This window comes from Mirounga angustirostris, unplaced genomic scaffold (assembly GCF_029215605.1).
Source record: "Mirounga angustirostris isolate CCGP_5_RB_7025 unplaced genomic scaffold, mMirAng1.0.hap1 SCAF_1, whole genome shotgun sequence".
Classification (NCBI taxonomy): Eukaryota; Metazoa; Chordata; class Mammalia; order Carnivora; family Phocidae; genus Mirounga; species Mirounga angustirostris.
Genome location: NW_026991709.1, coordinates 144,202,307 through 144,230,179, shown reverse-complemented (window position 1 = coordinate 144,230,179; position 27,873 = coordinate 144,202,307). Strand labels below are relative to the sequence as shown.

Here is a 27,873-nt window from a genome sequence, read left to right as displayed (position 1 = left end):
TTTCTCAGCTTCTTTATTTTCCATCATTTGGTCTTCTCTATCACTAATTCTCTCTTCTGCCTCATTTATCCTAGAAGTTAGCGCCCCCATTTTTGATTGCACCTCATTAATAGCCTTTTTTATTTCGACTTGGTTAGATTTTAGTTCTTTTATTTCTCCAGAGAGGGTTTCTCTAATAACTTCCATGCTTTTTTCAAGCCCAGCTAGTATCTTTAAAATCATGATTCTGAACTCTAGGTCCGACATCATACAAATGTCTGTATTGAGTAGGTCCCTGGCAGTCAGTACTACCTGTTGTTCTTTTTGTTGAGGTGATTTTTTCCGTCTTGTCATTTTGTCCAGAGGAGAATAGATGAATGAGAGAACAAAATGCTAACAGGGTTACAACGTTCCCAAAAAATATACTCCAAACAAATCAGAAAAGACCTAAAACCGGGGCAAAAGAAAGGGAAAGAAAGAAAAAGATAAAAACGAACAAAAACAGAACAAAAAAAACAGAATATGATTAAATATGATCAGGCTGGTGCATGGATCAGTGCCACACACTAGATTTTGGGTGTATTTTGGTCTGTTAGAAGAAAGTGCCTCCCAAAATTTTAAAGAAAGAAAAACTTATATATGTATAAAAATAAGGGTTGATATGATGAAGGGATGGAATATGACTGTAAAGATGAAAATTATAAAAAAATTTTATAAAAGGAATTGATAAGTTTTTTGAAAAAAGAAGAGGATTTAAGAAAAAAAGAAGAAAAAAAAAGGGAGAGAATGTGATCAGTCAGGAGACTAGAACAAAGCCATATACTAGAGATTTAGGGTATATTTTGATCTGTTAGAAGAAATTGTATCTCAAAATTTTAAGGAGAGAACAACTTATATATATATATGCCAAAAATAAGGGTAACTACTATGAAGGGATAGAATATGACTCTAGAAATGAAAAATAAAAATGTTTTTTTACAAAAGGGATTGATAAGATGTTGGTTGAAAAAGGGAAAAAGAAAAATTCAAAAAATAATAGAAAAAAAAAGAAAATTAAAAAATTAACTTTGAAAGACTAAAGAATCATGGTAAAAAAGCCATGAATTCTATATGCAGTATTCCCCTAGTGCTGCAGTTCTGCCGTTCTCATTGATAGGTAAACTTGGTCTTGGCTGGCTGTTCTTGCTGATCTTCTGGGGAGGGGCCTGTTGCCGTGGTTCCCAAATGTCTTTGCCAGAGGCGGAATTGCCCCGCCCTTGCCGGTCCGGGCTAAGTAATCTGCTCGGGTTTGCTCTCAGGAGCTTTTGTTCCCTGCAACCCTTCCGTACAGCTTTGGAGGCCGAGAGTGAAAATGGCCTCCCAATCTCCACCCCGGAGGAGCCGAGAACTCGGGGCCCCACTCCTCAGTGTGCCCCCATAGAAAAGCAGTCAGTCACTCCCGTCTCCCCAGTCTCTGGCCGCACTCCATGCTCACCCGGCCTGGGACTGAGCATTTCTGTCTCTCTCACACGACCCTGTGTGGAGTCTCCAAACCCAGCAGAGCGCTGCGGTGTGCTCCCGTGCCACTCCTCCCAGGGGAGGAAGGGGAGTCTCTCCAGATCTGCCGCTTGTTGGGTCCCTGCTGGAGAAGCAGTGGCCCGATTGCACCGCGGATCAAGGTTTATAAGAACCCTGAGCTGAGAGCCCGCACCTCGGCTCCGTGTCTGCAGCCAGCTTCCCCGCTCCGATACCTGGGAGCTCTGCCACACTCAGGCACCCCCAGTCTTTCTGTGACCCGGGGGTCCTGAAACCACACTGTCCCATGAGGGTTCCACCCCCTGCTTAGCCACTGGAGCGATGTCCCTCAGCGGAGCCGAGTTCTAAAAGTTCCGATTTTGTGCTCCGTGGCTCTGTCACTTGCCAGAAGCGGCTGATGGAGGCCCCCTCCCCCGCCATCTATCCTCCCGAATATCGCCTTGGATTCACTTCTCTGCACGTCCTACCTTCCAGAAAGTGGTCGCTTTTCTGTTCAGAGAGTTGTTGCTATTCTTTTCTTCGATCTCCTGTTGAGTTCGTAGGTATTATGGTTTGATCCCTATCCAGCTGAATTCCTGAGACCAGACGAGATCCAGGTCTCCTACTCCTCTGCCATCTTGCTCCTCTTATTTTTAATTTTTAAAATATTTTTATTTATTAGAGAGAGTGCGGTGAGCGCTTGAGCTGGGAGAGGGGCATAGGGAGAAGCAGACTCCCTGCTGAGTGGGGAGCCCGATGACCCGGGGCTCCACCCCAGGACCCTGAGACCATGACCTGAGCCGAAGGCAGATGCTTAACCGACTGAGCCCCCCAGGAGCCCCCCAGTAATGCTGTTTATCACAACAAGCGTTGTGAATGCCACAGTGGAGATGTGTGGGGTGTGGCAAGGATCTGAAGGAGGGAGTTGTTGGTTTAGCCTTGGGACCGGGAGCTGTCAGGAGAAGATTCACCGAGGAGGCTACCCTTGAGCGGAATAGCTGTCCATCATTCAGACAAGGCAGGAGGAGGGCAGAAAAGGAAAAACAGGATTTGAGTGTGTGTTTGGAGGGGTGGGTACTTGTAAGGGGATGGCTGGGGGCGGAATGTGAGGGAGGTAGGGGCCAGAATGGACTTCATTTATCTCTTGTAGAGATTCTAGAGAGATGGGCCTGGCTGTGGTATAGAATAGAAATCAAGGTGGGCCTGACAAAAAGCAGGGAAGCCAGGTAGGAAGCCATAGCCGCACTTTTCCAGATGGGGGGTGCTGTGTTTGCCTTTCTTCCTTGCCGATGGTCTCTCTCCCGGTGGTAATTAATAATTTTTGGACAGGTGGATTACCTAGTCTTTCCAGGAGGAGTAGAATGGGCCAGAAGGTGGGGTTTGTGCGCCCCCCTTTCCTGTGTGCCACTTCCTGCCCCCCACTTATTTTTTTTAAAGATTTGTTTATTTTAGAGAGAGAGAGCAAGAGCACGCATACAGGCGCAAGTGGGGGGCAGGAACAGAGGGAGAGGGAGAAGCAGACTCCCCACTGAGCATGGAGCCCTATGGGGGGCTTGATCCCAGGACCCTGAGATCGTGACCTGAGCCAAAATCAAGAGTCGGACACTTAACCGACTGAGGCTCCCAGGTGCCCCCTTGCCCCCCACTAATTAATCAGCAGCAGTAGGTGAAGATGGCCCAGCCATCCCAGTTGTTCTGCTCAGTGAATTCTTACCTCCCTAGTCCACCGAGGGAAAGAAAAGGCTGCTGTTAGCCAGAAGCAGATACCTGTGATGTGTCAGGGGTAATGGGAAGAATTTGGGCCCTTGAGAGCCCCATTGGAAGAGCAGACGCACAGTGATGGCCGGTGAATGATGACCTGTCCCCACAAAAGACGTAGGACGTAATCACAGTGGACTGTGAAGGCCATTCTGAGCCAGAATGTACTTTACATGGCCAGCTTAGATCCTTGGGCAGCCAGGTCCTCAGTGTTGTCAAGTTTTGGCTGAAAGAAAATGCAGAAATCTCCACTGATCTTCATAGTTGTGTTTTAAGTGATGTATTTTTCTTCCAGTATATTGTAAATGGAAAGCGGAAAGATACTCAGAAAAAAATGTAAAAATCAGGGCGCCTGGGTGGCTCAGTTGGTTAAGCGACTGCCTTCGGCTCAGGTCATGATCCTGGAGTCCCTGGATCGAGTCCCACATCGGGCTCTCTGCTCGGCCGGGAGCCTGCTTCTGCCTCTGATCCTCCCCCCTCTCATGTGCTCTCTCTCTCTCTCATTCTCTCTGTCTCAAATAAATAAATAAAATCTTAAAAAAAAATGTAAAAATCACTCAAATCTAACAGCAAGAAATACATGTTAACATTTGGGGTCTTTTTATCATGGTGTTACATGTTTAACTTTACATCTGGCTGCTTTTTTATGTGACATGTGTACGTACTCTTTCCTCGAACACAATATTTCAGAAGCGTTAATAAAGATACCAGAGTCAGGGAGCCTGGGTGGCTCAGTTGTTAAGTGTCTGCCTTCGGCTCAGGTCATGATTTCGGGGTCCTGGGATCGAGCCCTGCGTTGGGCTCTCTGCTCAGCGGGGAGTCTGCTTCTCCTTCTCTCTCTGCTGCTCCCCCTGCTTGTGCTCTCTCTCTGTCAAATAAATAAATAAAATCTTAAAAAAAAAAAAAGATACCAGAGTCACCTCTCCAGTGGGCTGGGATTTTTCCAGTTTCCTTAGAAACCTCTATGCTTTGCTGATCTCCTGTCTGCCTGTCTGTCTCTTTCAGGACATCTCTCTTCCATTTTATTTACATCTTTTGCAAGGAAGGGTCTGAGCAAACCCAGGTGGAGGTGGGGTTGCAGATCTCTAAGCCTTCTGACATTCGCGGTCAAAGAATATTTTCTCAGGAGTTGGGGCCCGTATGGAGGAAGGACAGACTCAGTCGTGAGGAGGGAGTATAAGCCAGCTGCATGGCCTTGATCTCCTGTGCCCCCACCCCCGTGATTCCACACGAGGAGGAGAACGTCAAAGCGAGCTATGCCTTGCAGCCAAGTGGGTGGACTATTAATACCCAATAACGAAAGTCATTTTAAGATCACTCTCGAGCAGTGAGAAATGATAGTGATGAGTGACCTGCTTTCCAGCCCAGTTTCACAATGGCCTTCATTGGCTTTACCTGACCTCCTCACTGGGGTTGTAGGGCCCCTGATGACCACGTGGCCAGTCTGGACCCACGAGGAGTCCCCGTCTTGTCCCCGACGGAATCATCCCAATCTCTACTCCCCTTCAGTAGTGGTACCAGTAACAAACCTAGGAGGAGCCCCTGTGCCAGTCCATGTACCAGAAGATGCTGTACGCACTTACGCCAGCTCACTTCTTGGTCACTTCTGCTTATTTCTTCTGGGCCAGCCTTGCAGAGCACTCTTCACACGTGGCTCCTGTCCTCGATGGCAGCTCTCTGGACATTTGCTGGCCCACTAATTGGCCTTCCCTCCCAGAGACCTGGGCCAAGGGGCCCTTTCCTCACTCCTGCTCTCCCTTGATCATGTCGGGATTTGTATGCTACTCTGCTAACAGAGATCTCCAAGTAGACACTCGCAGTGGTGGTGTGTGCTGGTTGACCTGGACCCCCTCTGATGCGGCACCAGCAAAGCCCCAGGGTCTCTGTTCGTGGGGACACACTGGCACCCCCCTTGGTTGTGTCTGATGTCAGGAAGAAAAGGAAAAAGTCCTTTGAGCTCTTTTCTTCACATCTCTAACGAGGAGTAAAAGAGGGTTTTTTTTTTTTTTTTAAGATTTTATTTATTTGACAGAGAGAGACACAGCGAGAGAGGGAACACAAGCAGGGGGAGTGGGAGAGGGAGAAGCAGGCTTCCCGTCGAGCAGGGAGCCCGATGTGGGGCTCGATCCCCGGACCCTGGGGTCATGACCTGAGCCAAAGGCAGACACCTAACGACTGAGCCCGGGTCCCTAAAAGAGGGTTTTGTGTGAGAACAGTGACAAGGGTGGAGAGGGAGGCAGAGACCACCGTTCCAGTCCAGCTGAGCAGAGAAGAGAGCCGCTCCAAACCATCTTGTCCACGAAAGCAGGTTGGCATTTTGCCACCCCTGTAGCCACGTCTCCGATCTTGTTTTCTTGGACACTGTTTCCCCTGATCTGTCATTTGTGTCCGTAGCAAAAGAAACCTTGCCTGGCTGAAGCCATGATCAGGGTTTGCTTGGTGGAGGTGGCAGCCTCTTTCATGGAATCACGGGCTCTCCTGTCTGACCTTGTCTCCTTCCGAACATAGGTGGTGCTTCCCACGTTCATCCTGGAGAAGCGGTCCCTGCTGGAGATGTACGCAGACTTCATGGCGCATCCAGACCTGCTACTGGCCGTCACCGCTGGGGCCACACCGGAGGAGAGGGTCATTTGCTTCGTGGAGTATTATCTCACGGCCTTCCACGAGGGCCGCAAGGGGGCCTTGGCCAAGAAGCCCTACAACCCCATCATCGGTGAGACGTTTCACTGCTCCTGGGAGGTCCCCAAAGACAGCGTCAAGCCAAAGAGGACTGCTCCCCATTCTCCTGCTGGCCACGAACACCCGATGGCCGAGGACCCTTCCAAAAGCTACAAACTGAGGTTTGTGGCCGAGCAGGTGTCCCATCACCCACCCATCTCCTGCTTCTACTGTGAGTGCAAGGAGAAGAGACTGTGCGTCAACACTCACGTATGGACCAAAAGCAAGTTCATGGGCATGTCCGTGGGGGTCTCCATGATAGGGGAAGGTAAGCCATGTTGTACGTTTGGTGGAGCTTGGCTCTTACACGGTGATGTTGGTACCCCTGAGAGATGATTGATGATTGTGTGTGTAGAATTCTTTGTGTTTGTTTTGTTTTGGGATTGGGGGTGGCTGAGTAGTAAAGAGGGACGGGTTTTGTTATTTTGGGGCCAGGCCCTGGTAATTTCCCAGTGGGGCCAAGGTTGCAGAGTAGATGGGATGCACCTGGATCTTTACACATTATGCGTGTATGGGGCCCCCCTTACGTACTATTTTTATTTTCAGCTCTGCATGAATATTAAGAGTTGGCTCCAAATCTGTGAAAACACATTTTTGTTCATTCTCACCTGTGTTCTGGCTCACAGACAGTAAGGATAATAGGGCTGCCTATTCCGAATCTGCTCATAAACATTCCCAAGGCAGATCTCTGGATTCTGCTAGAGATTTCTGAAGCAAGAACAATGTAATCACACCACACGTGGATCGCACATTCTTATTTTAGCAAATAGCTATGAATGAAATTTATTCATTGTTGGAAGAAACCTATAATAATCCTTGTTAAACTGAGGCATCTGTGTTCATGGTTCTTCAACTTCTCTGGGTCACAATTCCTTTGAGACTCTGAGACTATGGATTCTCTTCTCGAGAAAGGGAAAGAAAAAAATCCAACCCAAAATTTAGTCTTCAGTTTCAGGGAGTACATGACTCCTTGGAAGCCCTTCCAAGAGTCCATGAGATTAAGAATACCTCTCATTGACTTAGGGCATTTTTATTGAGTACCTACTAGATGCCAGACACTGTGTTAGGGGCTATGGATCCTTGTGTGAACAAAATAGACCTCTCCCCCCAAAATAAATCTCTGTTCTCATTCAGCTTCCATTCTACTTCTGTTTTCCTGGTAAATGAAATTATGTTGGTTGTGTGGGAAGGTGTGAGGTACTATGCAGAAAAATAAAGCAAGGGGGAGGAAGCCGGGAGCAATGGGGATAGGGCAGGGGGGCCTTAGGATGGGATGGGATGGCATGGCGGCCTTCTGCCAGTTGCCAAAGGCCCACCTCATGCCCCCTGGTTTGTACTGGTGGAGTCTTCCCTTTGATTTAGAAACAAAAATGCGGATTCAGACCTCATCCTGTTTCACTTCATTCCTTATCCTAAGTCTCCCACGTCAGGAATCACAGGAAGGCGAAATGTTTGTTTGCGGGAGGAGGCGGAGCGTGGGGGCTGTTTCCACTTTCGTGTCCCCCCACCGGCTGCGCGCACCGATGGCCGGCACCTTCTCTACAGACCTGTTTCCAGTGTGTTTCCTCCCTGCTCTCTAACGGGGCGGGTCAGTCAGTCCGCCGGGTTACTGGCTCACCTGGGAAAGGCGTGGTGCCGTTCCTGGTGGCAGGCTCGCCGCTCAGCTGACGTCTGGGGCACGTGCCGGCCAAGTTCCCCGGGGACCGGCGCTGGCGGGACGGCGAGTGGGGGCCACCACTGTTCCTGGGGCAGACCTCCCCGAGAAGGCAGCCGCTGTTGTTTTTTTTTAAAGATTTTATTTATTTGACAGAGAGAGACACAGTGAGAGAGGGAACACAAGCAGGGGGAGTGGGAGAGGGAGAAGCAGGCTTCCCGCCGAGCAGGGAGCCCGATGTGGGGCTCGATCCCGGGACTCCAGGATCATGACCTGAGTGAGAGGCAGAAGCTTAACAGCTGAGCCACCCAGACCCCCCTCCTCTGTTCTGTCTTTATAGCACTTTTGTGCTGCCTCACTTGGTACACATAGTATTTGTTAACATGATTGAGCTTCTTTTTTTTTTTTTTTAAGATTTTATTTATTTATTTGACAGAGAGAGACACAGCGAGAGAGGGAACACAAGCAGGGGGAGTGGGAGAGGGAGAAGCAGGCTCCCCGATGAGCAGGGAGCCCGATGCGGGGCTCGATCCCGGGACCCTGGGATCATGCCCTGAGCCGAAGGCAGCCGCCCAACCGACTGAGCCAGCCAGGCGCCCCCAGAATGCAGCCTTTGATAGAGAGGAGCCGTGTGGATGGCTGGAGGAAGGGCGCTGCAGGCCCAGAGAGCAGGAGGCTCGGGTGCCCGGGATGAGCGTGTGAGGCGGGGCTGTTCTAGGAACTTCTGGCGGCTGCTGTGGCTGGAGCAGAGGGGACAGGTCAGAGAGGAGGGGCCCGGCCATGAGGGCTGGCTCGGGGGCTACAAGAACCCGGGCTTTTCCCTGAGTGAGGTGTGAGTCCGTGGACGGTGGACAGGGCCGGACCTGCGTCCCCAGGGATGCTGGGTGGAACAGAGGAGCTGGGAGCGGGGAGGACCCGGGGGCACAGGCCGGGGGAGACAGACGAGTTGTTTCTTTTCTCGTCCTCCCTCCCCCACACACATACTTTCAGTCGGTGATTGGCCAGGCTAATCTTCCGATAAAGCCAAATGCACGTTCAGGTACACAGAGGAGGTATTCAAGTGCCTTTCTGGGGATTCCCCTGTGCTCAGCAGAAATACCTGCTGCTCTGGGTCAAGGCAAGGCAAAACCACAGATTCTTAAATAGGAATACAGGGCAGGTGCCTCCCAGTCTCTGGGCCCGGGAGTCAGGATTCTTGACTTTGGACAAAGATCTGGAAATTTTCCATAAAGGTGAAGATTTGCAAATCTAGGAATCCAGGGAATTCTCAGTCAGTGAAAGTCAGTCTCTCCCCAGCCATCCACGTCAGGAGTGGGCTCTGGTGAGGAGGCTGTGTACAGCTGTGTTGCCTGTCTGACTGTGTTGTCGTGCTAGCCCGGCCCTTCCAGCACATTCTGCGCCTCTCTCCCCTTCCCTGGGTTCTCTGTTACCCTGCTCCGTCCTGGGCTGGGGCTCCTTCCTTCACCCAGCCGCATACATGACCTCCATTCCTCTCCTCTGGAACTATACTTGAGAATGGTGGGTCCTTCTGCCCCCACCATGTCCCTCACTCCCCGCACCCTGAGGTGAGCCAACATCTTCACTTTGTCTTATTGCTGGTGGTTGATGAGTGAGAGTGTCTCAGGGTGTTCACTCCCCTGTCCCAACAGGCGGCAGATAGGGCCTGGGGCCTTCAATTCACTGGGCACAGCTCTGGGCACGCTGGATGAGTCTCTTAATGCAGTGGGTGGGAGATCATATAACACCCTCTCCTGAGGCCCTCACTGTAGCCATCCCTGAAGTAGAATTAGAATCTGCTGCTCGAAAATTCTACTTAGAACTTCTTGGTAGAATGCTGGAATCAGAAAGAAAATTCTGGAGAGAGACTCTGGAAGGGCCCTCCCTGATGGCCCTTTCTGGCCACCCCCAGTGCATTCCTGCTGCAGATGGACCTGGGAAGGGTCAGGGGACAGACCCTTGGCTCATTCTTGTGAGGCCTTAAGTTTCCCCAAATCCTTCCAGAAGCTACATCCCCCTTTCATATTAATTAAATGTGCACTCTGTAACACCCAGGAGCCTTATTTTTCCCAGAAAATACTTTTTTTTAAAAAAAGATTTTATTTATTTATTTGAGAGAGAGAGCAAGAGAGAGGGAAAGCACAGAGGGAGAGGGAGAAGCAGGTTTCCCACTGAGCAGGGAGCCCGATGAGGAACTCTATCCCAGGACACTGGGATCATGACCTGAGCCAAAGGCAGATGCTTAACTGACTGAGCCAATCAGGCCCCCCCCCCCCCCGAAAATACTTTTAAGAGTCCCCAAATTTTGGAGCAAAAGGTTCCCGTTCCTGTATTCAGAGCTCCTTTGGGGGGCTGGGGGGATGGGAAGCCAGGATGTTTTTCTTTTCCTCACTAATTCCTCCTCCCGATCTAGCACATTCCATGACTTTGTTGATTGGGTCTGAAGTAATGTTTTTTCCACCCCCTCATTTTAAAAATTAGATCTTTAGTGGGTCCACAGGAAATTTTTGTATGTAAATACATGGGCTTATCTTTTAAAATACTGCCTTTAGGCCGTGCCATATTTGGCTACAGTAAAATGCCATTATACAATGCTTCATTACGCCTTGAACTCACTTAGGTCGCAGCTCAGAGACTGCTCTCCGCCCCCACCCAGGTCCCTCAGCCCTGGCACTCACACCCCTAATTGAGACACTGTTCAGTCCACCCGGCAGTTTGGTCCTCGGGGAATGTGACCCCTCTGCTCATCACCCGCCCTGTGGGGGAGCCGAGGCACTTTCAGCTGCTCTTGCAACCTGCTCCCCCCCCAAAACTCCAGAGCCAGAGCCCGGGAAATGGCATGGCTTCTTAATTGAGTCTGTGGGAAGAGGCAGTTAGTTCTAGCTAGTTCTAGTGAGAGAACGCCAGGTTGGCTGGGTGCTTGGGAGTCCCGACGCTGCCGGGCCTGCAGACCCATGCCGAGTTCCTTTCTGCCATTCGGGGCTTCCCAGAGACAGCGTCCTACTGGAATAGTTTGGTTCCTCAGAATGAAAGTGGATGTGAAATTATTTTAAAGTATCAGTTTGAAAATCTTAATGCTTTGCCTTATGTTTACTGGTAAATCAATCTGTGGGATTTAAAATGGAAATCTTGCAGTTTGAAGACTAACCACGGTGTGGAAGTATTGATTATTTGGCATTTTTTTGGCTTCTCCGAGCTCTTAGGCTCATTAAAAAGGAACTTTCATTTGTGAGCCCATCTGTAAGTCTAGTTTTAATATAGTCTTTATTTCATATTAGGGACAGATTTTTTTTTTTTATGCAGCCCTGACAGAAGAGTTAGGACTGAGAAGGCATAATTGCAGGTGATTAATGAGAAAGCACACATTTATGGATTTTTAGAGAAGAGCTAAAGGAGTGTGGTCTCCCTGTGTTTTCCTACCAACTCAGCTTTGGGGCTCACTGATTTCTGTGGACTTCAGGTTTGCAAGAGATTTTTCCTTTTTCCTTTTTCTTTCTTCCGTTTTCTTTTTTCCTTTTTTAAGTAGGCTCCACAGTGGAGCCCGACGCAGGACAGAACTCATGACTCTGAGATCAAGAGTCAGACACTTCACTGCCCGAGCCACCCAGGTGCCCCTGCAAGACATTTTTCTAAAGATGAGTAGGAAGAGGATGCCTCCCACCTATCTCTTCACCTGCCGTGTGCAGCCTGCTGCGCCTTTGTGATTCACTCTTTATTCCCAAATGGAAATACCGCAGCTTAGAGTTCACCCACCAAGAAAGCCACCCCAGAGAGCAAGGAGTAGTTAGGATATAAAGCCTCCAGGATCCTGGCTGTGTGCCAGGCTGATGCTTTTAGCTGAGCTCTAGAATCGCCTTCTGCTCCTCACCACAGCCCTGTGAGGTACCTCACACATCCTTGTGTCATGGATAAGGAAACTGAGACCCAGAGAAGTTAAGGTTGCCAGGCTGCTTGAGTGACTGAGGGCTTGGAAGGACCCCCTGACGCCCCCCCCCCCCCCGAGATCTCCATCTCATCCAGCTCTTTATGAAAACTTGGGGCACAGGATCCATGTGACTATGTTGTAAAGAGAGTATCAGCTGTGGAACCCCACACCACAAGATTTACGTTGGTGAGTGAGGCCAGGAAGGTGCAGCAAGGGGAGCTCAGGATGTGAGGCCCTGGCCTGCAGAAAGGCTGCTGGGGGGCTGGGCGGCTGGGCGCGAGCCTCCAGGGCGCTCCCAGCTGAGGCCTGGCAGGGCTGACCACCCAGGGACACCGTAGGCATCGGAGCTGAGGTGGGGCTCTTGAGGACACGTTGGCCACCTTGGAAGGGTTCTACGAGCAAGTAGTCCCTTAGCACAGAGGCCGGGGATGGGGGGACAGGGAAGCCTCTTGTCCGGGACCTCAGAGGCAGGCTGGCTGAGGGCCTGGCAGCGCCTCTGCAGGGACCCAGGGTCCTCTCCCAGCTGCCACAGGCCCAGAGACCATGCGAATGTGGCTGGCCCCAGAGCACCTGGAAGCTTGTGGGTAGAACTGGGGCAGAGAGGAAAGCCCAAGATGGCCTCGGTCTCTCTGCTCTCTCCAGTTCTTCTTGCCTGTTGGTGTCCTACCTGTGTCTGGTATTAGCTGTGATTTTCCACCTGCTCTGGGCTGTCTTCTTAAGCAGCCGAACATGAGGAAGTCAGACACACAAAGTGGGCTTCGAAACAAAAAGTGTGTCAGCCCCAGCTGCTCTCCTCCAAGGGTCCTGCGGAACTGAGCCAGCAAAGGGTAATTCTCTTGCCAGACACACTGTCCCTGTGCTCACAGGGCAGGGCCTCGGGCCACCTGGGGAGGCTACTCACCGCCCCGTAGGAGGAGGGACGAGGGTCTGCGGGAGAGCATTCGATGGCCTGGGGGCTTTACTTTCAGGGAGATGCGTTAATTCAGTTATGAGCGCTCAGGCAAGGTGGTGAAGTGGGGAGGAGGTCTGCGCTGATGTTCGGTATATTTGGCGTGGTGGTAGAGCCGTGCTCTTTGTGCATTTATGTTACATATATTCAGTTACACTCCTGGGGGTGGGGGAAGGAGGGAGAGAGGTTGACTGAGATTTAAATGCTGCCATGATATCTGTCCTCCTGTCCTGCCCACGTGATCGTGAGTGACCCACAAATCTGTTTTTCCCTGATGATCTCAGCTCCTGCATGTGCCCCACATGTGTGAGCATCCCTCCACTCTGGGGGTGCTCGAGACCCCTACACACACCTGAGCGTGTCCCTCCAGATTTGCAGGCCAGTTCTCTGTTTCTGTGGGTTGGCAGAACTGACTTTACTGGAGGTAACGGAGAGGGCTTCTGCTGATTCCAGAAGAGCGTCGTCGGTTAATCTGCAGACGGTAGCACATCCGCGAGTAAGGGGATGTCAAGGGTAAATTGAGTTATAGTTGTATGCGCCTTCACGCTGACTTTAGCAACTCAGCATTCAGGACTCCTCTGTACAGTTCAGCCCCATCTGTCCTCAGGCCCCCGGGCAAGCTCATCAGTACTAAGAACCACGCTGTCTCTACTGGGCACGTTCTAGCTCTAGTTGATACAGATGCTTGTCTAGCCTGAGAGGGAAGTACTGACCAGCCAAATTACTTGAAACCTGAGTTTCAATTTCCTCCTCCTTACTTGAAAATGACAATTATTGCCAAGTGGAGTCATCGTGAAACTTAACCGATATAATGCGTGGGAAGCCCGCAGGAATGCCTGGCAGCCAGAAAGTGCCAACACACATGGGCACCACTGACCCACAGGGGGCCGGGCAGGGGCCACCGCCAGGGAGGGGCGAAAGGGCAGCACGCTCCTTCCTGCGACGCACAGTGCACCTGCTGATTGCCAGGCTGGGAGTGAGCTGGGAGAGAGGCGAGGCCGTGTGCAGGTCCCTGAGCCCCAGAGCTGGAGTGGGAGGTGGAGAAGGTTCCTTGCACAGAACACATGTCAGCCCGTAGCCTGGTTCTTGGGACCTCTGCCAGCCTGTCTGGGCTTCGGGGTGCAGCGAAATGCTGCCCCTCGACTGTGGGTGCCCAGCCTGCCAGGCCATAGCAAGGGCTGGATTTCAGCCCTCACAGAACAGCACCTTGTGTGGTACATAAACTGTACAACAGGATACAGCTAGGCTCCCAGCCCTGGGAGTTGGTGCATTTAAAGCCTGGTCATGTCAGCCTTTGAGAACTTGACAAAAACCGTGGCCCCTTTCCCTAGAAAATAGACAAACCCACACAATTTTGCATTGTTCCAGAAGACTAAGACTTGTCCACACCTAATGCTTGGAGCCTGCGTTGGAGAAGCCCTCATCTAGAGGGACATTGCCCGTGTGGCTAATGCCTGCCCTGGGCTGCTGAGAGCAGTGTCCCGTCTGAGTTCTCTAGCTTCATGAGAACCGTGGAGGTCTGTGCTGCTCTCAGGAAAAGGCAGAACTCCTTTGCATGCTATTTCAAAGCTTTTTGTTTTTTTTTTATAAGATTTTATTTATTTATTTGACAGAGAGAGAGAGCAAGAGCAGGAACACAAGCAGGGGGAGTGGGAGAGCGAGAAGCAGGCTTCCTGCTGAGCAGGGAACCCGATGCGGGGCTCGATCCCAGGACCCTGGGATCATGACCTGAGCCGAAGGCAGACGCTTAACCACTGAACCACCCAGGCGCCCCGCATGCTATTTCAAAGCTTAAAAGAAGGTCTGGCCCCTGCCGAATTGGCCAGCCTGCACACCTACTCCCTCCCTTTGTGCACGTGGGCCCTTCCCTCAGCCCTTCCCTGCTCCCCAGGCTCCTTCCCACCCCAGGCCCTTTGCACATGGTCTTCCCTCTACCTGGACTATTTCCCTCCCCTCTTTAGCTTCGCAACTCTTACCCGGTCCAAACGTCCCTTCCTTAGGGAGAACTCTGTTTCGAGGTCAACTCTCGGAGGCCCCCCATGGCACTGGGCACTTTGCCCTCCCGCCGTCGTCACAGTTGGTGATTAATGGCCACCTTCCTGTTCTCCTTGGAGGAAGAAAGTGGGTCTGCTCACTGTTGTATTCGCAGCAGGTCTGGCAACCCGGAGGGCAGGGAATAATAACTAAATACGTGGCCAGTGAGCAGCCGACCTTTGCAGGGGTGGGAGACGCGATGTCGGTTGCCAGAGGCTGTTGGGTCTGTCATCTCGACGTCTTTTGATCCCCGGCTGCCCTCTTCTTGTGTGCCTGACTCTCTCCTCCTGCCTCCCTGGAGGTGTGCTGAAGCTCCTGGAACACGGGGAGGAGTACGTGTTCACGCTGCCCAGTGCCTACGCGCGCTCCATTCTCACCATCCCCTGGGTGGAGCTCGGAGGCAAAGTCAGCATCAGCTGTGCGAAGACCGGCTACTCGGCGACGGTGATATTCCACACGAAGCCTTTTTACGGAGGGAAAGTGCACAGGTAGGAAGGAGGCGGCCGCGGAGGGGCTGTGTGTCTGCCTTCACTTGATGCCCTGACTTTCTTTGCTCCAGAGGGAGCTGGGCTTTCCACCCTGGGAGGAGCTGAAACTCTAAGTTAACAGATCTTGTTTAAAAGAGGCGCCTCTTTCCCACCACCAACCGCCCCCCTTCCCGTGGCAGTTTTTTGAAGTCCTCCCCAGTCTACTCTTCCAGTGAAATCCTTCGGTGATCGAGTCACAGGACCCACAGCAGGGAATCAAAGCTGCTTCCATTTCTCAAGATAACCTCTCCCTTCTGAGGCCACAGCCCATTTCTCTGCTCTGAAGCAATTTCATCTGTGAGCTCAGACGCTGCCTGAGACCTCTTTAAAAAAACAACAACAAAAAATGATTGTATTTATTTGAGAGAGAGAAAATACAAACGGGGGAGGGGCAGAGGGAGAAGCAGGGTCCCCGCTGAGCAGGGAGCCCCACGTGGGGCTTGATCCCAGGACCCCGAGATTACGACCTGAGCCCAAGGCAGACGCTTAACCGACAGAGCCACCCAGGCGCCCCTGAAAGCTCATTTCGTGTTAGGTTGGTTCCATGAAATATCCCGAACCCCGTATCATCTATGAAATCAGGACCACTGTAGAAGCTGGGGAAGCCTGATCCTAGGAAATTGAAGGAAAAGTCTGCTGTTCGAGGGGAGCCTTAAGTTGTTCTTATTGCTGCGGTTACAGATCACCGTATAAGCAGGCTCCCATCTTGGCCCTTTCTCCTGGGAAGTGTTGTTCCGAATGGCGTTCACGCGAGGTGTCCGGGTGCCCCCCGGGAACCGGGGTGCCCTCAGTGGCTGTTTCCCAGGCATGCGCGCTGGCTCGCACGAGCTGACGGTGTGCGTTTGTTTCTCCACGGCTCCACCGTCCCTCAGACCCTGTCAGTAGCTTGAGATCAGCTGTGGAGGGCACCCCCGAAGATGGCAGATGCTACAAATCAGGTGTTTTTCCCCGGGGAGAACCATTTATTAAAGCCCTGCCAGCACCCCACTAGCAGCCTTCCACTGCATGCAGCCAGAAGGTTCCTGATGCTGCCCGTGAGCCTTGGCCTCGGCACCCAGGAGCCATGGCTGTGCTCAGGCTCAGGGACAGAGCTTCCAAGCCTGTGTTTGAAAACCCTGGGTTCAGCCTGAGCTGGGCCATTAGAAAGAGAGGAGCCCAGCTCCTTCCTACGCTTGGCGGCTTCGGAGCGGGCTTTCCTGTTGGCACTGCGCGACTCTGACCGCGGGTCAAGCTTCCAGGTGGAGAGGGAGCTGGGGTCAGCTTTCTCCCGGAGCTGCAGACCTGGAGCCCCCTCGGGCCAGGCCGGAGAAGCAGGGGAGGGCACAGACCTCCACAAAGGCCCTTGTGAAGGTGGTCCCTCGGAGCTGCTGCTGGGAGGAGGATGGCGTTCAGTGCCGAGAGTCGCGGTTTTTGCCCCGCCTTCGCTCAGAGGAATGTGCAGGTGCCAGGGTGAAGGGTTCCCTCCTTTTCCCTGGGATCTCAGGCCGCTTGGGGGCAGTCCTGTTTGGCCCGCCCTTGTGGGTGTACTCTCAGGCCCTGTTGGTGGTTAAAATGTAGCACTCTTCAATGCGATTTTAGGGAGAAGTATATACTTTGTTTCTACTGAAGTGCCTGATTTCCACCCCAATAAAAAACACACCACCTTTGTGTGTTTATCAAAATTAAGCAATTAGCATTGCTGCATTGCGATCAGCTAACCTACAGACCCTCACCAGTTTGTCTACCAACGCTTGCTTTCTCTGATCAAGAATAGTAGGTCACATTTTAAGAGCTAGTCTTTAAGCAAAATGGCAAAACGCAATCCCTCCCCCTTGCAACCCCATGAAAAAGAATCTCTGCATGTGAGTACAGCTTTTCAAGTGTGAGCCTCTGTTTTGAGAATCTCGCAAAGTGTGTTCATTTGACTCATTCATTCATTCAGGGTCACGGCCGAAGTGAAGCACAACCCAACCAACACCATTGTTTGTAAAGCCCACGGGGAATGGAACGGTACCTTAGAGTTCACGTACAACAGTGGAGAGACCAGGGTCATCGACACGACCACACTGCCAGTGTACCCCAAGAAGATCAGACCCCTGGAGAAGCAGGGGCCCATGGAGTCCAGGTGGGGACCCGGCGGGGTGTTTCTTCGGGGCTGGGCTCTCCGCAGCACCTGACCCTAAGGACAGAGAAGAAGCCGCTGTGCGCTCAGCTAACAGAAATGGGCCAGGCATAGTGTTCTTACTTGAATGTCTCACTGCATGTGGCTTTGGGGTAGATCCTTTGTAGCCTTCAGCTCAGTTCTTCTGTAAGTAGGGGTGGGTTGTGAGGATAGTCTGCAGTAGACTTTTGATGCTTGTCCTGAAAGAGTTTGTCCACTCAGCTGGTCTGTTGCTTGATCGCAGAGGTCGGTACGGGGTTGCTGGTCCTCAAAGAACTGCCTAGAAGCCATGAGAGACTGTTTTTCTCACTAGATTAGCGACAGGATTAAAAAAAAAAAAAAACAGGGGGGGCGGAGCAAGATGGCGGAGGAGTAGGAGACCTGGATTTCGTCTCCTCTCAGGAATTCAGCTGGATAGGGATCAAACCATTCTGAACACCTACAAACTCAACAGGAGATCGAAGAAAAGAAGAGCAACAACTGTCTCAGAAGAAAAGCGACCACTTTCTAGAAGGTAGGACGTGCGGAGAAGTGAATCCGAGGCGATATTCGGGAAGATAGACGGCGGGGGAGGGGCCTCCGTCGGCCGCTTCTGGCAAGTGATAGAGCCGCGGAGCACAAAATCGGAACTTTTAAAAGTCAGCTCCGCCGAGGGACGTCACTCTGGTGGCTCAGCGGGGGGTGGAACCCTCCGGGACAGTGTGGTCTCAGGACCCTCAGGGTCACAGAAAGACCGGGGGTGCCTGAGGGCAGCAGAGCTCCCAGGTAACGCAGCAGGGAAGCCGGCTGCAGAGGCGGAGCCCAGGCGCGGGCTCTCAGCTGGGGTTGCCATTAACCGCGATCCGCGGCCCAGTCGGGCCCCTGCTCCTCCAGCAGGGACCCAACAAGCGGCCGATCCGGGGAGACTCACCTTCCTCCCCCGGGAGGAGCCGCGCGGGAGTGCACCGCAGGGATCTGCTGGGTTTGGAGACTCCAGACCGGGTCCGGTGCCAGAGATAGAAACGCGTGGTCACAGGCCGGTTGAGCACGGAGTGCAGCTGCAGACCGGGGAGACGGGAGTGACTGACGACTTTTCTCTGGGGGCTCACTGAGGAGCGGGCCCGAGTTCTCGGCTCCTCCGGGGCGGAGATTGGGAGGCCGCCATTTTCACTCTCCGCCTCCAAAGCTGTACGGAAAGCTCGCAGGGAACAAAAGCCCCGGAGAGCGAACCCGAGCAGATTACTTAGCCGGGAGGGGGCAAGGGCGGGGCTATTCCGCCTCCGGCAGAGACATTTGGAAACCACGGCAACAGGCCCCTCCCCAGAAGATCAGCGAGAACAGCCAGCCAAGACCAAGTTTACCGATCAATGAGAACAGCAGAACTCCAGCGCTAAGGGACTACTGCACATAGAATTCACGGCTTTTTTACCATGATTCCTTAGTCTTTTAATTTTTTTTTAACTGTCTTTTTGTCTTTTTATTTCTTTTTGAATTTTTCTTTTTCCCTTTTTCAAACAACATCTTATCAATCCCTTTTTTTAAAAAAAACATTTTTATTTTTCATTTTTAGAGTCATATTCTATCCCTTCATAGTAGTTACCCATATTTTTGGCTTATATATATAAGTTGTTCTCTCTTTAAAATTTTGAGATACTTTCTTCTAACAGATTAAAATATACCCTAAATCTCTAGTATATGGTGTTCTCTATTCCCCTGCCTGATCACATCCTCTCCCTTTTTTTTTTCTTTTTTCTTTTTTTAAATCCTCTTTCTTTTTTCAAACAACTTCTTATCAATTCCTTTTATAAAATTTTTTATAATTTCCATTTTTACAGTCATTTTCCATCCCTTCATCATATCAACCCTTATTTTTGTACATATATAAGTTTTTCTTTCTTTAAAATTTTGGGAGACACTTTCTTCTAAAAGACCAAAACACACCCCAAATCTAGTGTGTGGCACTGATCTATATACCATATAGATCATATTTGATCACATTCTGGTTTTTCTTTTGTTGTTGTTCTTTTGTTTTGTTTGTTGTTGTTTTTATCTTTATCTTTTTCTTTTTTTTTCTTTTTTTTTTTTTCTCTCTTTCCCCTTCTTATCCCACTGCTTCAGGTCTTTTCTGATTTGTTTAGAGTATATTTTCTGGGGACGTGGTTACTCTGCTAGCATTTTGTTCTCTCATTAATCTATTCTCCTCTGCACAAAATGACGAGACGGAAAAAATCACCTCAACAAAAAGAACAAGAGGCAGTACCGACTGCCAGGGACCTACTCAATACAGACATTAGTACGATGTCAGATCTAGAGTTCAGAATCATCACTTTAAAGATACTAGCTGGGCTTGAAAAAAATATGGAAGTTATTAGAGAAACTCTTTCTGGAGAAGTAAAAGAGCTAAAATCCAACCAAGTAGAAATCAAAAAGGCTATTAATGAGGTGCAATCAAAAATGGGGGCACTAACTGCTAGAATAAATGAGGCAGAAGAGAGAATCAGTAATATAGAAGATGAAATGCTGGAAAATAAAGAAGCTGAGAAAAAGAGAGATAAACAACTACTGGATCATGAGGGCAGAATTCGAGAGATAAGTGATACCATAAGACGAAACAACATTAGAATAATTGGGATCCCAGAAGAAGAAGAAAGAGAGAGGGGGGCAGAAGGTATAATGGAGCAAATTATAGCAGAGAACTTCCCTAATTTGGGGAAAGAAACAGGCATGAAAATCCAGGAAGCACAGAGAACCCCTCTCAAAATCAATAAAAATAGGTCAACTCCCCGACATCTAATAGTAAAACTTACAAGTCTCACAGACAAAGAGAAAATCCTGAAAGCAGCTCGGGAGAAGAGATATGTAACCTACAATGGTAGAAACATTAGATTGGCAACAGACCTATCCACAGAGACCTGGCAGGCCAGAAAGGACTGGCAGGATATATTCAGAGCACTAAATGAGAAAAATATGCAGCCAAGAATACTCTATCCAGCTAGGCTGTCATTGAAAATTGAAGGAGAGATAAAAAGTTTCCAGAACAAAAAAAAACTAAAGGAATTTGCAAACACAAAACCAGCCCTACAGGAAATCTTGAAAGGGGTCCTCTAAGCAAAGAGAGACCCTAAAAGCAACATAGACCAGAAAGGAACACAGACAATATATGGTAACAGTCACCTTACAGGCAATACAATGGCACTAAATTCCTATCTTTCAATAGTTACCTTGAATGTAAATGGGCTAAATGCCCCAATCAAAAGACACAGGCTAACAGACTGGATTAAAAAACAAGATCCATCGATATGCTGTCTGCAAGAGACTCATTTTAGACCCAAAGACACCCCCAGATTGAAAGTGAGGGGGTGGAAAACCATTTACCATGCTAATGGACACCAAAAGAAAGCTGGGGTGGCAATCCTTATATCAGACAAATTAGATTTTAAACCAAAGACTGTAATAAGAGATGAGGAAGGACACTATATCATACTTAAAGGATCTATCCAACAAGAAGATCTAACAATTGTAAATATCTATGCCCCTAACATGGGAGCAGCCAATTATATAAGGCAATTAATAACAAAAGCAAAGAAACACATCAACAACAATACAATAATAGTGGGGGACTTTAACATCCCCCTCACTGAAATGGACAGATCATCTAAGCAAAAGATCAACAAGGAAATAAAGACTTTAAATGACACACTGGACCAAATGGACTTCACAGACATATTCAGAACATTCCACCCCAAAGCAACGGAATACACATTCTTCTCTACTGCCCATGGAACATTCTCCAGAATCGACCACATCCTAGGTCATAAATCAGGTCTCAACCGGTACCAAAAGATTGGGATCATTCCCTGCCTATTTTCAGACCACAATGCTTTGAAACTAGAACTCAATCCCAAGAGGAAAGTCGGAAAGAACTCAAATACATGGAGGCTAAAGAGCATCCTACTGAAGAATGAATGGGTCAACCAGGAAATTAAAGAAGAATTAAAAAAATACATGGAAACTAATGAAAATGAAAACACAACTGTTCAAAATCTTTGGGATGCAGCAAAGGCAGTCCTAAGAGGAAAGTATATAGCAATACAAGCCTTTCTCAAGAAACAAGAAAGGTCTCAAGTACACAACCTAACCCTCCACCTAAAGGAGCTGGAGAAAGAACAGCAAATAAAGCCTAAACCCAGCAGGAGAAGAGAAATCATAAAGATCAGAGCAGAAATCAATGAAATAGAAACTAAAAGAACAGTAGAACAGATCAACGAAACTAGGAGCTGGTTCTTTGAAAGAATTAACAAGATTGATAAACCCCTGGCCAGACTTATCAAAAAGAGAAGAGAAATGACCCAAATCAACAAAATCATGAATGAAAGAGGAGAGATCACAACCAACACCAAAGAAATACAAACAATTATAAGAACATATTATGAGCAACTCTATGCCAGCAAATTAGATAACCTGGAAGAGATGGATGCATTCCTAGAGATGTATCAACTACCAAAACTGAACCAGGATGAAATAGAAAACCTGAACAGACCTATAACCACTAAGGAAATTGAAGCAGTCATCAAAAATCTCCCAAAAAACAAAAGCCCAGGGCCAGATGGCTTCCCAGGGGAATTCTACCAAACATTTCAAGAAGAATTAATACCTATTCTTCTGAAACTGTTCCAAAAAATTGAAACGGAAGGAAAACTTCCAAACTCATTTTATGAGGCCAGCATTACCTTGATCCCCAAACCAGACAAAGACCCCATCAAAAAGGAGAATTACAGACCAATATCCCTGATGAACATGGATGCAAAAATTCTCACCAAAATACTAGCCAATAGGATCCAACAGTACATTAAAAGGATTATTCACCATGACCAAGTGGGATTTATCCCTGGGCTGCAAGGTTGGTTCAACATCCGCAAATCAATCAATGTGATACAGTACATTAACAAAGGAAAGAACAAGAATCATATGATCCTCTCGATAGATGCCGAAAAAGCTTTTGACAAAGTACAGCATCCTTTCTTGATCAAAACTCTTCAGAGTATAGGGATAGAGGGTACATACCTCAATATCATAAAAGCCATCTATGAAAAACCTACAGCAAATATTATTCTCAATGGGGAAAAACTGAGAGCTTTCCCCCTAAGGTCAGGAACGCGGCAGGGATGTCCACTATCACCACTGCTATTCAACATAGTATTGGAAGTCCTAGCCACAGCAATCAGACAACAAAAAGAAATCAAAGGCATCCAAATTGGCAAAGAAGAAGTCAAACTCTCACTCTTTGCAGATGATATGATACTTTATGTGGAAAACCCAAAAGACTCCACCCCAAAACTGCTAGAACTCATACAGGAATTCAGTAAAGTGGCAGGATATAAAATCAATGCACAGAAGTCAGTGGCATTCCTATACACCAACAACAAGACAGAAGAAAGAGAAATTAAGGAGTCGATCCCATTTACAATTGCACCCAAAACCATAAGATACCTAGGAATAAATCTAACCAAAGAGACAAAGGATCTGTACTCAGAAAACTATAAAATACTCATGAAAGAAATTGAGGAAGACACAAAGAAATGGAAAAACGTTCCATGCTCATGGATTGGAAGAACAAATATTGTGAAGATGTCAATGCTACCTAGAGCAATCTACACATTCAATGCAATCCCCATCAAAATACCATCCACTTTTTTCAAAGAAATGGAACAAATAATCCTAAAATTTGTATGGAACCAGAAAAGACCCCGCATAGCCAGAGGAATATTGAAAAAGAAAAGCAAAGCCGGTGGCATCACAATTCCGGACTTCAAGCTCTATTACAAAGCTGTCATCATCAAGACAGCATGGTACTGGCACAAAAACAGACACATCGATCAATGGAACAGAATAGAGAGCCCAGAAATGGACCCTCAACTCTATGGTCAACTAATCTTCGACAAAGCGGGAAAGAATGTCCAATGGAACAAAGACAGTCTCTTCAACAAATGGTGTTGGGAAAATTGGATAGACACATGCAGAAGAATGAAACTGGACCACTTCCTTACACCACACACAAAAATAGACTCCAAATGGTTGAAAGACCTCAATGTGAGACAGGAGTCCATCAAAATCCTAAAGGAGAACACAGGCAACAACCTCTTTGACCTCAGCCGAAGCAACTTCTTCCTAGAAACATCGCCAAAGGCAAGGGAAGCAAGGGCAAAAATGAACTATTGGGACTTCATCAAGATAAGAAGCTTTTGCAAAGCAAAGGAAACAGTTAACAAAACCAAAAGACAACCGACAGAATGGGAGAAGATATTTGCAAATGACATATCAGATAAAGGGCTAGTATCCAAAATCTATAAAGAACTCATCAAACTCAACACCCAAAGAACAAAGAATCCAATTAAGAAATGGGCAGAAGACATGAACAGACATTTTTCCAAAGAAGACATCCAAATGGCCAACAGACACATGAAAAAGTGCTCAATATCGCTCGGCATCAGGGAAATCCAAATCAAAACCTCAATGAGATATCACCTCACACCAGTCAGAATGGCTAAAATTAACAAGTCAGGAAACGACAGATGTTGGCGGGGATGCGGAGAAAGGGGAACCCTCCTACACTGTTGGTGGGAATGCAAGCTGGTGCAGCCACTCTGGAAAACTGTATGGAGGTTCCTCAAAAAGTTGAAAATAGAGCTACCATATGATCCAGCAACTGCACTACTGGGTATTTACCCCAAAGATACAAAAGTAGGGATCCGAAGGGCTACGTGCACCCCGATGTTTATAGCAGCAATGTCCACAATAGCCAAACTGTGGAAAGAGCCAAGATGTCCATCGACAGATGAATGGATAAAGAAGATGTGGTATATATATACAATGGAATATTATGCAGCCATCAAAAGGAATGAGATCTTGCCATTTGCAACGACGTGGATGGAACTGGAGGGTATTATGTTGAGTGAAATAAGTCAAACAGAGAAAGACATGTATCATATGATCTCACTGATATGAGGAATTCTTAATCGCAGGAAACAAACTGAGTGTTGTTGGAGTGGGGGGTGGGGTGGGAGGGATGGGGGGACTGGGTGATAGACACTGGGGAGTGTATGTGCTCTGGTAAGCGCTGTGAATTGTGCAAGACTGTTGAATCTCAGATCTGTACCTCTGAAACAAATAATGCAATATATGTTAAGAAAAAAAAAAAAGAAGAAGAAGAAGAAGGTAGCGGGAGGGGAAGAATGAAGCGGGGGAAATCGGAGGGGTAGACGAACCATGAGAGACGATGGACTCTGAAAAACAAACAGGGTTCTAGAGGGGAGGGGGGTGGGAGGATGGGTTAGCCTGGTGGTGGGTATTTAGGAGGGCACGTTCTGCATGGAGCACTGGGTGTTGTGCACAAACAATGAATCATGGAACACTTCATCTAAAACTAATGTTGTAATGTAAGGGGATTAACATAAGAATAAAAAAATTAAAAAAAAAAAAAAAGAAAAAAAAAAAAAAAAGAAAAAAAAAAAAAAAAAAAAAAAAAAAAACAACACAGCAGTGGCAAGAATGGGATCAAACTGACACTCTGTACCCTCCACTTAGAGTGACAGTGTGCGCAGGGTAGCTGCAGGGGTCCCTGGCTTCAGATTCATGAATTCACTTTAATTTTGTAGTCCAAAATTAAATTTGTAGGGATCTCTTCTGAGGGAGAATTCTTAAATTCAGAAACGGTTTTAAGTATAAAACTGGGTATTTTTTTTCAAAAAAGAAAACTAATAGAAGAAGAAGAAACCACCTACCTGTCCAACAAGAGGAAAATGGTTAAAGTAAATTATGGAGTATCGTCCCAGTTAATAGGTCTACTCCATGCTGTGAATGTACTGCAGCCACTTAAAGGGATGTTTATGCAGGTACAGAAGCAGAATCTTCTTAGAATATGCCTTTTGAAAGTTTTTAGTCCAGGAGGTTAGCAGACTACAGCCCATGGCTGATTTTTATAACATGTTGGGGAACCACAGCCATGATCCTTAATTTACGTATTGTTTGTGGCTGCCCCTTTGCACAGCATTTAAGCAGTTGCGACCAAGACCATATGGCCTGCAAAGCCTACCATGTTTGCTCTCTGGCCCTTTAAAGAAAATGTTTGCTGACCTCTTTTAGAGGGCTCTGCCCTCTAAATTTGGGACCACTAGCTTACGATGAGACTCATCATGGGAGCTCCTGCCCTTGAGAGCACCCCCACCTTGGATGTCCTTGTGCCCAGCTTCTCCCTCAGCTCTAGATGTGTGTGGAGGGTGTGGGTGATGAAACGGCCATGATTTGACCCAGCACCCTTCCCTCACTCTTTCCTCCCCTCCCCTCACTGTTTTGGCCAGTTGGACCTAGCTTTACAGTCAATTCTAGAAGTTTCTCCTGATGTAAAATGGAAGCCAGAGCATTGTTCTCCCTGGGGCTGTGTATGGTGGGACTCAGGGCAGGTCCAGTGGGCAGGCTGAGCTTACAGCAGGAGCTCGCCCCTTGTCAGCTGCCTGATTCTGATCCCCTTCAGAAGGGGTTGCTCATTGTCCCCACTTTGCTGGCAGCCTTGTCCGCCTTTTCTCGGCATCATCATGCCAACACTCTGTGCTTCCCGCTGTCCTGGCCCTCTTGTGGACAAGGCCAAGGGTACTGTGGGAGTGCTCCCTGGCCATGGATCTAATTATGGAATGTTTGCTTACTCCTGGCTGCCGAGGCGTCTTTTCCCCAAAGTCAGGGAGGGAGTCCTGGCAGCTGAGAGTACTGATAGTTCCTTTTATGCAAAATCCCAAACTGCCCGGATGCATTTACATGAGGAAGTGCACGGGTGATGGTATCCTGCTTTACCTCAGTCCCCTTCCTCCGCCTCTAGAGCAGAGTATGAATCAGGGATGGTCCTGGGACGTTCCGAGGGGGGCAAAGCTATCCATTAGACAGGAGCCATTCTAGGCTGCCTTCTGCAGTGAATGAATGAAGAGGCAGAGAAGTGGTTTTCCATGTAGACAGGGGCGCGTGATGGATCGTGCCACATAAACACACACGGCCACTCCCCCCAGCCTACCACTCCTAATACCGGGTTCCCCTGTGGGTCAGCAGCCATTGTTCATATTTATCAGCTTGCTGACCTTGGGCCCGTCACTTTACGTGCATCTTATTTTTCTCTTTAAAATGGGGATGGTAACGTAGCACCCATGCCACCGGGTTGTTGTGATGGTGAAATGAGCTAAGATACACGACAGTGTTAGAAACACGATATGCAGTGTGTCTGCTGTGACAGTTGTGACAGAAGGGTATTCATACTGCTGACCACTGCTGTTATGCCCAGATTCCACTGCTAGACACTCAGAGCCCTGAGAGATGCATGCTGCTGAGGACAAGAGGGGCGTGGAAACTTGGGCACCTGTTAGCCCTGGGTTCTCATCTTGGCTCTAGGGGTCTTTGAGGCACCTGGGATGCGCTCCCCCTGCCCAAATGCCCTCCCCACCCCAGTTCTTGCCGAGAACCGCCCTTGTCAAGCCAGTTGCCCCTGTCCGACCACTTCCTCTCCTCCGTGCATCCCCAGGAACCTCTGGCAGGAGGTGACCAGATACCTGCGGCTGGGGAACATTGATGCTGCCACCGAGCAGAAGCGACGCCTGGAGGAGAAGCAGCGGGTGGAGGAACGGAAGCGGGAGAACCTCCACACACCGTGGCAACCCAAGTATTTCATCCAGGAGGTAACTCTGCCGCCTGCCTTTGGGGACTTGTCCCAAGCGAGGGGCGCATGGGTTTGTCTTGCCAATGCAGCCGTTTGGATGGATGAGGATGGGGGACGGGAGGTCCTGGGAAGGTTTGGGGTGGCTTTGCTCAGCCCCAGCTTTGGGCCAGGCCATCCTAGGGGCACAACAGAGCGCCTGACGCTTCCCCTCTGACATCTAATGTCAGAGTAGCCCATCAGCCTGGCGGGGAGTGCAAGGAATGAATGGGGTGGAGATCTGGATGCTGTCCTGTTTAAAAAAAACAAAACCAAAACCACACCCCCTGCTACTTTATTGTCAGTAACAAATTAGCTGTGAAGCACCTCGAATGGACCAAAGGGGATGGACATGCCAGGAAAGGCCAGCATGAGTCCTGGGTCCTTAGTACCTCTGCTGTCACCCGGGAAAGCGACACTGGAAGAGTAATAGCCACCAGGCTGCCCACCCCCTGGGCAATCGGGCAAGGTACCCTGGGCCCCGTTGAGGTTCTTAGCTTTTCAGGTTGTTTGTGGAGCAGTTGGGAAGCTTTCTGAGAACAGGATTAGAAATAACGAAAGTGTGGCAGCCACAGTTTTGAATGCAGGCCCTCAGGAGCCTGGCAGCATCAATGAGAGAAGGACCCGTGAGGACTGGGGCGGACACAGGAGTCCATAAAGGGAGTGGAGGCCACTTAGCCCCCAGGCGATCACAGACCGTCCCGTTCTTCACAAGAAGTGAGAAATCACATATTCACATGGGAGCAAGGAATTTTAGCAAGGTGCAACCCTGAGAGCCCATCGAAGTACGTCGAGGCTTTTTGGCCCAGGTGCAACTTGCGTCTGACTTGAGCTACAAGGAAGGGTTACTCTGTGTAGCAGGCAGGCGGCAGGGTGAGTTAGGAGCTTTGAGGTGGACTTCTGGTCAGGGACAGAAGCAGCTGCTGTTCTCCCCACAGGCAGGAACTCCGACACTTCAAGGTTGGATTCTGGTTCAGGCAGGAAGCCTG

General features: G+C 49.0%; 1 protein-coding gene across 6 annotated transcripts in view; it reads left to right on the top strand.

The window, feature by feature from the left end:
* Positions 1 to 27,873, top strand: part of OSBPL10 (oxysterol binding protein like 10) — a 334,389-nt gene that overhangs the window by 290,302 nt on the left and 16,214 nt on the right. For all 6 annotated transcript variants that reach the window (XM_054504478.2, XM_064588972.1, XM_045903929.3 and 3 more), the window contains 4 exons: positions 5,740 to 6,217; positions 14,810 to 14,996; positions 16,957 to 17,139; positions 26,714 to 26,867. In XM_054504478.2, the coding sequence (XP_054360453.1) occupies positions 5,740 to 6,217; positions 14,810 to 14,996; positions 16,957 to 17,139; positions 26,714 to 26,867 (1,002 nt within the window). The remainder of the gene's footprint in view (positions 1 to 5,739; positions 6,218 to 14,809; positions 14,997 to 16,956; positions 17,140 to 26,713; positions 26,868 to 27,873) is intronic.